The following is a 13,885-nucleotide window of genomic DNA, read 5'->3' as shown; positions in this document are numbered from 1 at the left end:
GGGGCACGCCGGCCCGTAGAAACGAGGGGTCCAACCACGGGGTGAAGTATCGGCGGCAGGCCGGAGTGATGGTCACTTGGAGCGTGCCCTGTTGCCATGCCCATCTCGGGACTTGGTCATGAGGCCAGTGCTGAAGCGGTCTCATATAGAGTAGCCCGAGCGGTATGACCGCCACCGCGGACGCCATATGACCCAGGAGCCTCTGAAACTGTTTCAGTGGAACCGCTCTCTTGCCCTCGAATTGTCTCAGGCAATTCAGGAATCGCTGCAAACCAATCCATCGGACGAATGCATTCGAAAATGCGCTTGGGCGTTAGCCTCTTGAACGGGAGTCTGTGCAGAGCACGCAAGTCCAGGATTGTCCGTAACCCACCTGTCTTCTTGGGTACTATGAAGTAAGGGCTGTAAAAGCCGGACTTCATGTCGGCTGGAGGGACCGGCTCTATCGCGCCCTTTGCCAGCAGGGTTGCGACCTCCGCGCGCATGACAGGGGCATCTTTACCCACCATCGTTGCATGGATACCCCGAAAGCTGGGGGGACGCCGGTTGAACTGAATCGCTTAGCCGAGCCTGAGCGTCCGGATGAGCCAGCGGGAAGGCCTGGGGAGCTCTAGCCAGGCTCCCAGGAACCGAACCAGCGGGGTCAAGGGGACTACAGGCGTACCCATAGTGGGGCAGCTTGGTGGAGCAGACAGCCCCGGCATGGGAGGCATAGCGTCCCTTAGGGGGGGCGGAGTGCGGGCACTCGTCTGACTCCAAGTAGCAAAGAGGGCATGAGTATGTTTTGGATCAGGACATCTTGTAAGGAATCTTTTCAATTTATAGAAAAAATAAATCTCTCACTCTGGTATCATAAAGGAAACATAAAATCTGAGACTAGACTCTAAATGAGTTCAGTGATTCAGGACAAATAAAGATTACATTATATTATAATCATCTGCACCAAATGAATTTAGCTTTTTGCCAAAGTTTGATTGTTATAATTCAGAAATAGCAGCTAAAAAAATTCTTATTAAGAAAGTCCATGGTCAATAGCCAACTAAAGTAAACACTGACCACTATAATGGTGACTTAAAATATATTTTCTTTGTTTGTATTTCTGCTTGTTAACATCAGGTGTCTTCAACAATGTTCCATCATCACTCAATGAATCTCTTGATTACCTCATTCAATTTAACATTAATTCAGTTTCACTTTTAAAACTCAGTAGTGTGGACACATAGACACTGTTTATTTGACACTGGGGATTTTGTTGTTTAGTTGATTTAAATTAAGTGAACTGATAGTAATTAAAATTTCTGTTTTCTTCCTGTTTGTCAGGAGAAAGTAGATGTTTGGTGTTAATCACAGTGGGTCTCTTGCTCATTCGTGTTCTTCTGCTGGTCTTCATCATACTGCAGCACATCACCATCACAGCAGAGAGGGACCTGATGAAGAGTTACAAGAACACAGTTAAAGAGCTCAATCAAACTATCAAAAGCTTACAAGACAATTACACTGATCTAATGATTGAAAAAGACCAACTGCAGAATATTTTCAACTTTGTGATCCAGAAGAAACTGGAGCTGGAGACCACAGTCAGCAATCTCACTGAAAGACCAGTTACAAATAAGTGTTGAATCTTTGAGTCAGAAAAAAATGGAGCTGGAGACCACAGTCAACTACCTCAATGCAGATAAAGACCAGTTACAGAGAAGCGTTGCATTTTTGACTCAGAAGAAAGAGTACCATCTCTCAGTGATGAACTAGGCAAAGAAGCATCTAAACGATGTTAGTACAAATCTGTCTTTTTTGCTGTCTTTTATGTACACATTTTTAAAAGATGGTTTTTTCTGTGTTGTACAGATTTCTTTTCCACTTCTGATGCAGCAAAGAGCTGGTCTGACAGCAGACAGTACTGCAAGGATCATGGTGGTGATCTGGTGATTTGGGAAAAAAATCCTTGGAAGAATAATGTTTCTTTTTTATTTCTTTCTTTTATTTTTTGTGTGTCTGTGCTGTGGATTAACTGCTCTTATGATTTTATCTTTTTTATGAAATCATAGATGGTTCCTGTCTTCTACTTTCATTGCATTTGAACTGCTGTTGTATCATAATTTTTTTTATTATTTTTGTATATATATTCTGTCATTAAAAACATGAGTGGAGAAGAAACGTAAAATTGTACTTTTTATTTTTTTCTATTGCTTTAAAACCAACTCATAGTCTACTTTATATCCCATATATTTTCTATTTAAGACTGTATTTTTTTTATTTCTCTCAATTTAGGAGAAGATTTTTGCTGAGGAATTTCTTACAAATGATGGCAATGATGAGCATTTATTACTTTTGCAAGTACCAATATTGAGTCCCATTTTAATAGTGTCATTCTGATGAGATTCATTCTGGTTGATACAGATCAACCAAAGGTCCCTGGCTCAAATTTTAGATTTTTTTTTCTGTATACATGTGTAGTGAGCCAAAATAATAAATGGCACTCCAGTGGTTCAGGTCCTACTTCCCAGGTAGGTCTTTCAGGGTGTCTTGGAGGGATGTGGTTTCTAAGTCACAACTTCTTGCTACTGGGGTTACTCAAGGCTCAGTGCTTGGACCACTTCTCTTCTCCATCTAAATGACATCATTAGGATCTGTGATTCAGAAGCATGGCTTTTCTTTTCACTGCTATGCTGGTGACACTCAACTCTACTTCTCATTCGAACCAGATTTTCCGATGGTAGCATTGCATTTAACATTGCATCCTGTCTGAGAGAGATTTCTGGCTGGATGAAGGACCATCACCTTCAGCTCAACCTTACTAAGACAGAGCTGCTTGTGGTTCAAGCAAACCCATTGTTCCATCACAACTGCTCTATACAGCAGTGCAGCAGGGTCCATCAACCATAATCCTTCCAGGACAGCCAGAAACCTAAGAGTTGTGACTGATGATCAGTTAAGTTTCACAGACCTTATTGCTACAACAGTCCAGTTCTGCAGATTTGATTAGGAAGATAAGACCTATCCTGTCAGTGCAAGCCATGCTCTTGTTCTTTCCAGACTGGACTATTGTAATGCTCTCTTGGCGGTGTCTCCTGCATGTTTTATCAAGCCTCTGCAACTGATTCAGAATGCAGCAGCGAGAGTGGTCTTCAATGAGCCAACAAAAGCTCACATTACTCCTTTCTTCACCAGGTTACACTGGCTACCAGGAGCCGCTGGCATCAAATTCAATGTACTGATGTTTGCTTTAAAGACAAACACTAGTGATGAATCAATATACCAAAGCTCACTAGTTCAAACTTATGTGCTTTCCAGAAGCTTGCATTCTGCAAGTGACTGGTGCCTTGTGCCGTCCCAAAGAGGGTTCAAAATCATTCTCACTGACCTTTTCCTGGACTGTGCCCAGCTGGTGGAACTCAATTCGAACAGCTGAGTCTTTAGTTATTTTCCAAAAAAACTATCTAAAGGGCACATCTTTTTCGCCATCACATGAACATTTAATATTACCGCTTATCTTTTCTGTACTATTATATTCTATACATTTTTTAAAATCACCATAGCTACGTGTACTGCGCTAGACTTGTCGTGGCACTTGTATACTATTGTTGTTCTCTCATTGGTCTGATTGCATATATTGATCTCATTTTAAGTCGCTTTGGATAAAAGTGACTGCTAAATGATTAAATGTAAAATGGCAATGGCACTAAATGGTGCTAAAAATAATTCCCAATAAATAAAATAAAACCCAACTAAAGCAAACATTCATCTTGACAATGGTAAAGGCAAACAATATTAAACAATACAATTTCATCATCTAAACCTTTGTTCATTCTCAATAAGATCTTCTTTGGAAGTCTGGCAGAACTAAAATCATCAGTCTGGTTGGTAATGTGTGACGCTTGTAAAGCTTGTTTTTTGAGTTGTTTTAATTTTCAGTTGATTTCATCTAAGTCTGTGGCTGAAGTCAGTTGTAGTTCATGTGTTTGTCTTGTTTCTCATTTCTTAAGTGATTCTGCTCGTTAACAGCAGCTGTTGATCAGTGTCTGAATTCACTCATTAGTTTTCATTCTCTCTTTCAGGTGGACTATATTAGTAAACTCATGTAGGGAATAGTGAATGAGGGTGTAGGGTGTGATTTGAAACACAGACACTGAGTGTCGACTTTGAACGTTGTTAATTTATGATATATAGCAGCAAGCTACCTTCTCGAAAATGATGAATATTACCCAGAATGCACTGTTTTAATGAAAAACAGTATGTTACTGTCGAAATTTGGCAGTTTTTTACAGCGATTTTTAACAATGTATAGCAGCAGGCTACTTTCTCGAAAATGACAAATATTACCCAGAATGTTTTAATGGAAAACAGCATGTTACTGTCAAAATTTGGCTGTTTGTTTTACAGCAACTTTTAACAATGTACAAATTATCATGAGATCACATTGATCACATTGTAATTCATAAAATCTAACTGTTATCTGAATATGAACATTTCAAAATATAAAACAAACATCATTTCAAGACACAGGGTCAGTGGATGATTGTGAAAGACAGAATGACTGCATCAACTTTCAGAGCCTTAAAGGGGAAAATTATGCAAGATAAAACTGTTCTGTATTATACTCATTTATGGAGATCAGGCTGCTGATGGTGGATTAATCCAGTTGTGTTACAACCACCAACAGCAACTGAATGAAATGAGAAATTGTGGTTTTCAACTTTAGGTTAACTATAAGTTTGCAGTTTAATTTTTTTGATTAAACAACTAAACAAACAGCACTACCAGCTTCACTTATAACTTACCAGATTGGCTTTTTTTCTGTTAGAGGTCTACAGAAGTTCTTACTGAGAACTAACAGGGATTTAAATATAATTTTATTTAATTTGAAGTCACCATAATGGTGATTACTGTTTTCATTAGTTGGAGTTGGACTCTTAACTCTTATTCTGAATCATACGTTTTTGTGGCTGCTGTGATAGTGTGTTGGACACATTTGCAGTACATGATAGTTAGATTTTTATGGTCTAACAATTATTGTGTAACGGTTTAATCCACTGAAGTCAATTTAATCTTGTAGCTGTGTAACTTAATGTTTCCACATTAGAGTCCCTGTGTTACTGCAATGTGAGTTAGGGATTTAAAAAATCTACTGACACACACACAGATATCAGCAATCAGCATTTGAATCTCAACAATGGTGACAGAATATTCAGATAATAGGATCAATTCTGGACATCGCAAAAAGCTTCTAAAAGACCCAACAACAAACCCTGCAAAATAAATACACGAACCAAATAATTAGAATCAAAGAAAATAATAGGACAATTCATCTGCATAATTTATCCATGCTGTGATGCATGCTTGGTGTTTTGTCCTATGGTATACAGCATGCATGCGACATTAAACTTTTTAGAGGTTCATTTGTTGATGTTGTTTTTGTATGTTATTGTAGTTCATTGTTTGTGCTATTTTTTATATCTTAACTGATTCTGAAACTATCATCACCTGACCTACTTTTACATTTACTTGCTACTTCAAATGTGTTCGATAAACACACCATCATATCAACCAGCAACGACAATCTAATTGTAATAGGAGTTAAGAGCCCGACAAATGGAAACACTAATCACCATAAATGTGTCTTCAAATGAAATAAAAATGTTTGATTTAAACCCCTGTTAATTCTCAATAAGAACTTCTGTAGACCTCTAACAGAAATAAAGCCAAGCTGGTAATTTTATTTGTGGAGTTGTTTAATCCTCCTCTGCTGAGATCTTCAGAGATTTCATGTTTTTTTTTTATCTTCAGTTGATTTAATCTAAAGCTGTGGCTTCAGTCAGCTGTTGTTGTGGAGTTTCTGTTTGTCTCTTATTTTCTGTTCTTCAATGATTCTGCTTGTTTATGGGCTTATTATGCACAGATTTTGTGACTCGGTTAAGGTCCAGTGACATGTAGCATTGCTATGGCCTGCTTGTGGCCCAAATCTGGCAAACAGGAGCAGTCTGCCCAAATGTCTTCATTCCACGCTACATGTGGGCTGGAGCATCATTCCACATGTGCCGGATGTGGGTCAGATCTGGGCCAACAATATGTTGCTATCTGGGATGGGCACAACACTTTTTTCACAATATAAAACATAAATAACTGATTAATTTATTTAGAACCACATGATTTCATGCCAGCATGATGCTGCTTTGACACTCTGACCCAGAGAGAAAAAAAGAGGAAAGAGAAGATGTCACAACTTTATCACACAGGATGGTCCGCCGCTGAATCATAGCGCAGGTCCCTCCACCCATCTTACCCAATAACTGACAGTGAGGAAGAGGAGGAGAGGGAGGAGGAGGATGGTGATGATGAGGGAGGATGAATATATTGTATATTAACATCTGGTACTTTAGTTAAGAGCCCGTCAAGGACAGACAGGCACGATGCGCGTGGAATCGTTGTGGCTGGCGACTGTTGTCGTTTCATTACCGCTCCTCTGCACCCCACTGTGAGTATAACAACACACACATCAGGACTGCACCATATAACACATAATGTAATGTAACATGTAATGTATAACGTATTCCACATCTAATTCTTTGGAATTCATTTTGTATTCAAATATAAAACTGATGTATTTCTTAGCCAAACTTTATATTTTCAATATTTATGTGCGCTTGATTACAGATCTCAACTTTATTGGTAAAAGTTCAGACGAAAATTTCTGAAAAAAATAAATAATAACAAATAGTAAATTATATCACTGATTCTTAACTAATAATAAATTATATCACTGATTCTTGAGAAGTAAAACTGAAAAAAAAACTTGTACTCAGACAAATTAAACTAATTTATGTGTTTTATGTGTACTAAGCTACTGAGCTATGCTTTGATGCAACCTACTAACTATTTTCATTTTTTATCAAATTATCTTGGACTGTGTAATACAATTTTAACCATATCTTTAACAGAAAACAAGATGTTTTTAACATTTCAAAACTCATTCTCATGTTAACAGACGGATTATACTTTCACATGTGACCAACAATTCCTCACCAAATCTAGAATATCATAATCAAATATTATCAAAATATTAATCTGATATCTGATGGTGGTGATGAAATCCTTAATTTGTAGTCATTTTAACTATTAAAAAATAATCAATTACTGTATATCAATCCACAAAATCAACATGTCAGGTCACATATTAAGTATTTATACATCAATTTAAACAACAATTTAAACAATTTATACAACAAATTAAACACTATTTTATATTTAATGTAATTAAAAATTACTTGAAAATTACACAAAAATATGATGATTTGATTTTGACTGTTAACTCCGTCAATGGCCCATCACCAAGGTCAGACAGAAAATAGCCATTTTGTTTTGTTTATCTGTTGATGATAATATAACCTGTTTCAGGAGAAAAAAAAATCTAAATATTTCAAATAATTTTCTCATAAACTGGATAAAGCATATGAATGATTGGAACCTTATCTGTGGACACTGATTTAGATATAGTGAGAAGACAAATATTTTAAAAGAAATTACCTAAAGAAATACAATTATTACAATTATTTACTATTAAAATCAATATAGTAACATTAAAACCAAAAAAAATATTAATATACAAAAACAATTTTGCTGTTAGGCTACAATGTATTACCTAATTGTAACATCAATTTATCATTTATATTGCGTGTATGTAAATAATTTACTGATAATGATCATTTACTGGAGTTTAAAAAAGAAATTTCAAAAGGTCTTTCCTTTAGAAGAAATATACAAAGGTCTTTCCTTTAGAGCCCAGTGTGCTTTGTGCATTCGCTTTTGTGAGAAACGATTATAGCTCTTCCAACCAAATCACTCAAAACTAAATTAAATCTATTTATTTAATCTCCTTGGGAATTTAAAGTAAATAAATGTAGTGCTGCATCCTTTGTAAAACTGCTGTCTGTGAAATGAGGCCAAGATCCGTTTCTCCTAAATGAATGTGTTTTGCTCAGCTACATTCTCTCAGCGCCCAATATACTGAAGGTGGGCTCCCCAGAGAAAGTGTTCCTGGAGGCACAGGACTATTCTGGAGCCAGTCTGAATGTTAAAGTCTCAGTAAGAAACCCTAAAGATAACAACCGTGAAGTGACGAGTGAGTCAGTTACTCTGACATCCGCCAAGAACTATCAGGATCTAGTCGAGATAGAGGTGAGGCGCTCCACTCACACCAATGTTATGGGAGAATGTTGTCAAAAATGTTTGAATGTAGACATGTTTTACTGTGAAATTTGACTATGTTAGCACAATAAAAGCTAGCTTGCTGTGTTTCAGCACGTTTTGTTTTCAGTTGTCTGTGTATGACGTGTCTGTAGATACCCGGAAATGTGTTTTCCTTTGAGAAGGAAGTACAGCAATATGCCATCTTGCAAGCCCAGTTTCCACAGAAGCTGCTTGAGAAAAAGGTCATGGTGATCTTTCAGTCTGGAAACATAGTGTTACAGACTGACAAGACCATCTACACTCCAGACAGCACAGGTGTGCTAGTATTTGCTGCTCTGCATTTGTTTCCATCATTGTTCTTGCACCAAGATGGTCTCCTAATACTTGTCTTCTCCCTGTAGTTTATTACCGGGTGTTTTCACTGAGCCCAGGCATGACACGGCCTGTGGAAAGTAGAGTCAGAGTGGAGATCCTGGTAAATATGCCCTCTGTCTGTGTAATAAAGTACAACAAGGTGCAAAACATGACACTGCAAGATGCCCGATTTTTGTCTCTTTCTAGAGACTTTAGTACTCCACAGTATTGTATTTTTTGTGAATGTGTTTAGCTGTTTGTGTTCACATTTTAATGCATATTTATTTATATTTAATATCTTTAATGTTGGTAGACTCCTGATGGCATCAGCCTTGAGAGCAAATCTGTTTATCCCGGTGGAGGAATAGTGTCAGGAACCTTCAGCCTGACGGATCCAGCTAGGTGAGGATGAGTGCCTGTGAGGTTTTATTTAAAATGTATTACTTTTTAATGAAAAGTATTATAAAAACTAACATATACCTTAGTTAACTTGAGTTAACATGAAATAAAGAATGAAAAATGATTTAATGATTTAAATTAACATATTTTACCATTAGAAGAGGCTAATTTTAATTAAAAAAAAAAAGATTTTTAACAAAAAGATATGTAAAATATTTTTAGAATTCAATATAATATAAAATAATATCATACTGTATATGTGGAGAGAACTCATTATCTCTCATTATGTCAAATGTCTGTTGTTTTACAATAAAAAAATTAATAAAATATGTATTTAATGTATACTTTCTTTGCTAGAAAATTAAGTAATTAAAAAAATAGTGTTCATTTTAAACAAATATACAATACATAGATGTTTCAAAAAGACTGTGAAATGACAGATAATGATCTTTTAATCTGGTGTCTAAATAGCCCAGGCTTGTGGAAACTTGTGGCGTGGCATCAGAACAGCCCACAGAAGAACTTCTCCAGTGAGTTTGAGGTGAAAGAATACGGTAGGTGTCTCTGCGAGCTGTTACGAAACAACATTACACAAAAATAAACCCTTAACATCTACAATATGCTAATATCAACTCAGCTTCTTCCTGTTCCTTCTTGTTCCTTCTGCAGTCCTGCCCAGCTTCGAGGTCACTTTGAGTCCACAGAAAGCCTTCTTCTACGTGAACGATGATAGTCTATCATTTGATATTAAAGCCAAGTACAGTACTTTTGTTGTGTTATGGCTATATTCATGTTTCTAATAGCTTAAAAAGGTCATCGGATGCCCATTTTCCTCAAGTTGATATCATTTGATCTAATGAAAAGTCTATAATATACTTTCATTAAAATTTATCAAAGGTAGTGTAAAACAACCCCCTTCTATATGTAAGTGTGTTTATCCTGAAGGTATCTGTTTGGGGAGAAAGTCAGTGGTCATGGATTTGTTGTATTTGGTGTGGTGACTGAAGATAAAGGGAAGATAAGTATACCAGGCTCCTTACAGAGAGTACAGGTACCATATACACACTCACACACATCACACATAGTTATATTTTTCTGTAAAAACACCAGACTGTTATCAGATTTTACAATTACTTGCCCCATTTATGAACACATTTTTAAAATGTTAAAAAGGAAGTGCAAATTTGGCCCTCATTAACAATGTAAACCCACGATTTTATGTGTTAATTTTATGTTGAATGTCAGATCTGGGAAGGAAGTGGAACAGCGGAGCTAAAAAGGAAACACATCCTGCAGACCTTCCCAAACATCATGCAACTTGTCGGCCAGTCACTGTACATTGCAGTGAGCGTGTTAACCGAGTCTGGTAAGAGCTACACAAAGTCTGGAGAACCTTCTTGCTGGACAACAACATTTTTTTTTTTTTTTAGGCATCAAAACATGTAATTTGCATGATTGCATTTCTGATTATTATTATGTTTCAGGCAGTGAAATGGTGGAAGCACAAAAGAAAGGCATTCAGATTGTGACATCACCATACACCATCCACTTCAAAAAAACACCACACTTCTTCAAACCTGGAATGCCCTTCGATGTCTCGGTATGAAGCTTTAACCAGGAAGAAAAAAACATAACTTACAGGAAACTTATTGGAAGTAAAAGAAAAAGAAAAACACTAACTGCATTCCATATTTTTTGGTCTGGGTTTTGCAAAAAGGTCTACATAACAAATCCTGACCAAACACCTGCTAAAAATGTGAAAGTAGAGGTCAATCCTGGAGGGGTCAGAGGTCAAACAAGAGACAATGGCATTGCAAAAGTTACTGTCAACACTCCGGGAGGATCTTCTACATTGGAGATTATTGTAAGCCCTGCCATCTACACTTCTATAATCTTCAGTCGTTTTTACTGGTGATCTTGAAAAACTAGATCAGTTAGCAAATGATAAACAAGCAGTGAAACATATTGTTCACATCACATTAGAAAACAATATGTTTATTCTTTCCAGGTAAAGACCAAAGACCCACAATTAACCGACGAACAGCAGGCAGTGAAGAAGATGACAGCTCAGGCTTACAAGCCGAAAGGCGGCTCCAACAACTATCTGCACATCGGCATTGATGCTGCAGCACTTCAGATCGGTGATCAAATGAAAGTCAGTCTGAACTTGGGAAAAAGCTCAAGAGTGATAGATCAAGATTTCACCTACATGGTGAGTGACAGTCACACCATGATTCAAGAGGAGACGTTATTAAAGGGTTAGTTCACCCAAAAATGAAAATTAGTCCATGTTTTACTCACCCTCAAGGCATCCTATGTGTATATGACGTTCTTCTTTCAAACTAATCCAATCAAAGCTATATAAAAATTTGATATTGCTCTACCAAGATTTATAATTTTATAATACCATGGGTGGGTGTTTCTGTTCAACAGTCCAAAAGTAGTCAAATAAAGCGCATCTAACCATATTAAAATTTGCATCACATGGCTCCAGGAGCAAAGGAAGCAAAGTTTCCTTATTTTTACCAAAGTAAAACCAGTCTCCTCTTGGCTTTAATCAAAATCCTCTGACATTTTGTCTTTACAAATCCTCGTTTTGTGCTTCTAGTAAGGTGTTTTGTTTTAATGTCTCTCCGTCACACTTCTGCATTCGTCACAAATCACTGTCGCGCATGCTGAGCGGTAAGGTGAATGTTTTAATATGGATAGATGCACTTTATTTGACCACTTTTTTAGGCTGCACTAACCCTTCAAGTATGCAGTCTGTTCTTATGTGGTTTTTTAAATGTTTTAAATGTATTCAGTGATTTTTCATCTGCCTCATTTTCAGATCTTAAGTAAAGGTCAGATCATTCAAGCAGACAGGTTTAAGCGAAGAGGACAATCTCTAGTGTCTCTGTCTCTGCCTGTAACCAAAGACATGGTGCCATCCTTCCGCTTTGTGGCTTATTATCATGTGGGCTCGTCTGAGGTGGTGTCTGATTCAGTCTGGGTTGACGTGAAGGACACATGCATGGGAACGGTAATTCAGCCCTGGTGACAAAACTCTGTGAATTAATATTAGCTTGTAAAGTTGATCAATGTTTTTTGATCTCCCAGCTTAAAGTGGAAGTTTACGATCCAGTCGATATGTATGAGCCAGGTGAAGACTTCAGCCTAAGCATAACAGGAGATCCTGGGGCTAAAGTTGGGTTGGTGGCTGTGGATAAAGGTGTCTATGTTCTGAACAATAAGAACAGGATAACTCAAACAAAGGTTTGTAGATCAGCGTTTAATCTTACCATTGTAACTGAAAAGTAGTAACATTTTCTTACCTGAATATATTGCCTTTTTCCTCTTTGACTTGTGTCTTTCCCCAACAGATCTGGGATGTTGTTGAGTCACATGACATTGGCTGCACAGCAGGAAGTGGAAAGGACAGTATGCAAGTATTCAGTGATGCTGGCCTGCTGTTTGAGTCCAGCTCTGCTGGAGGCACTGACGTCAGGACAAGTACTTGCATTTTATTGTTTTTCAGACATGTTCAAAAACATCCATATACAGACTTTTATAACCTGATATTTATAACCTGTCAAGGAATTAATCTCAACTATTGATGCTGTTCTTTTCCAGATCCTCAATGCCAATCTTCACCACGAAGAAAAAGACGAGATATAACCTCAATGGATCTCCTGCGTTCTCTATGTAAGAAAGATGCAAGCCATTCTTAAACAATTGTTCGATTGATTTATCAAGGTATAGCTAAAATGCAGTTATAGTAGGGCTGTAAACACCATTGACATTGAGGTGGACAAGCCCACCCCCCCCAATAATTAGAAGTGGCCAAACTGTTTCTCCCAATATTTGAAATTTTTGCACTGATCTGCTGCACTCCATTAGGCAGCGCTCCTGTTGACAAAACTTTTAAAAGTTACATCTTCAGCCTAACAGTGCTCGTCAATGTCACACTAATTGAGCTGGTCAAGCAGAGTGCAATTTCCAGCACAAAGCGTCAGTTTTAGGTTGAAACAAGAAAGTGAGGTAAGATATGGAAGTTGCAATTTAATTAATATCAGTCTACTGATTTTTACATTAGAAATATGGCCATTTTGAGAGAGAGAGAGATGAAAGTTGCATTTATGAATACCTGCATCCATGTATCTCTTTCTGCAAAAATGAAGCTGTGAGTTTAGTTACTTAAAAAACAACAATTTTACCTGTTTTTTATTTTTTTATTTTTTTTGAGTAATGTAATGTGGCATTCCAGTATCAAAGATATTGTATTAATAGAAGTTGAGAGGCAGTGGGCCGTAGACAACAAGTTTCTGTGCTCTGATTTGTGTGCGAGTGTGGGTGTATGCGTCAAGTGGTGCATTAATATAGCTTTTTATATATAAACATTGAAACATTAAAAAAAAAAAAATCATTTTATGCCACTGACTATATGGTGATAACATCTATCCAGACTGTCAGTCAGTACAGTAGGTGATGGCAGGAGACTGTAATCTTTTATGTAATCTACCTCCAGCGAACAAATACTCTGGCATTGAGAGAGAATGCTGTTTGGATGGATTGAAGAATATCGAGGATTTGAGCATCACCTGTCAGTATCGGGCATCTTTCATTGTGGATGGAGAGGAGTGCAGACAGGCTTTTCTGCACTGCTGCAATGTGATGGCCGACCATCGCGAAAAGTCAGTTGAAGAACAGATTCTAGCCCGCAGTAAGAGCATTCTCAATAATAGTCTACAAATTTCTATGTAAACTCGCTCTTGCAAATCTGCTTGGAGTCAGATCATGCTTCAGGTGTTTCTTGAGAAGGATAATTTACCCCAAAGATGTGAAAAGTTTTGGTTCTACAATTGCAGAAAATACTTTGTAAAAAGTTTTGGTATTGTTTTGCATAAATATATCAACCACTCTTTGACCCTCAGGTGAAAGCGAGGAGTTTGTCAACTCCGATGACATT

At 37.3% G+C, this 13,885-nt stretch overlaps 1 protein-coding gene across 1 annotated transcript in view; it reads left to right on the top strand.

The window, feature by feature from the left end:
* The first annotated feature begins 773 nt into the window (after nt 1-773).
* LOC132144268 (complement C3-like) overlaps nt 774-13,885 on the top strand; it is a 24,623-nt gene continuing 11,511 nt past the window's right edge. Inside the window, exons 1-20 of the mRNA XM_059555047.1 lie at nt 774-777; nt 1,321-1,577; nt 1,846-1,922; nt 7,977-8,172; nt 8,337-8,499; nt 8,586-8,659; nt 8,852-8,940; nt 9,409-9,491; nt 9,607-9,694; nt 9,883-9,988; nt 10,183-10,303; nt 10,422-10,537; nt 10,655-10,801; nt 10,946-11,149; nt 11,768-11,959; nt 12,037-12,192; nt 12,300-12,429; nt 12,550-12,621; nt 13,445-13,639; nt 13,851-13,885. Coding sequence (XP_059411030.1) covers nt 774-777; nt 1,321-1,577; nt 1,846-1,922; nt 7,977-8,172; nt 8,337-8,499; nt 8,586-8,659; nt 8,852-8,940; nt 9,409-9,491; nt 9,607-9,694; nt 9,883-9,988; nt 10,183-10,303; nt 10,422-10,537; nt 10,655-10,801; nt 10,946-11,149; nt 11,768-11,959; nt 12,037-12,192; nt 12,300-12,429; nt 12,550-12,621; nt 13,445-13,639; nt 13,851-13,885 — 2,505 coding nt within the window. The remainder of the gene's footprint in view (nt 778-1,320; nt 1,578-1,845; nt 1,923-7,976; nt 8,173-8,336; nt 8,500-8,585; nt 8,660-8,851; nt 8,941-9,408; nt 9,492-9,606; nt 9,695-9,882; nt 9,989-10,182; nt 10,304-10,421; nt 10,538-10,654; nt 10,802-10,945; nt 11,150-11,767; nt 11,960-12,036; nt 12,193-12,299; nt 12,430-12,549; nt 12,622-13,444; nt 13,640-13,850) is intronic.

The sequence above is a fragment of the Carassius carassius genome, chromosome 7 (assembly GCF_963082965.1).
Source record: "Carassius carassius chromosome 7, fCarCar2.1, whole genome shotgun sequence".
Lineage (NCBI taxonomy): Eukaryota > Metazoa > Chordata > Actinopteri > Cypriniformes > Cyprinidae > Carassius > Carassius carassius.
This window is presented reverse-complemented; position numbering and strand designations above follow the sequence as displayed.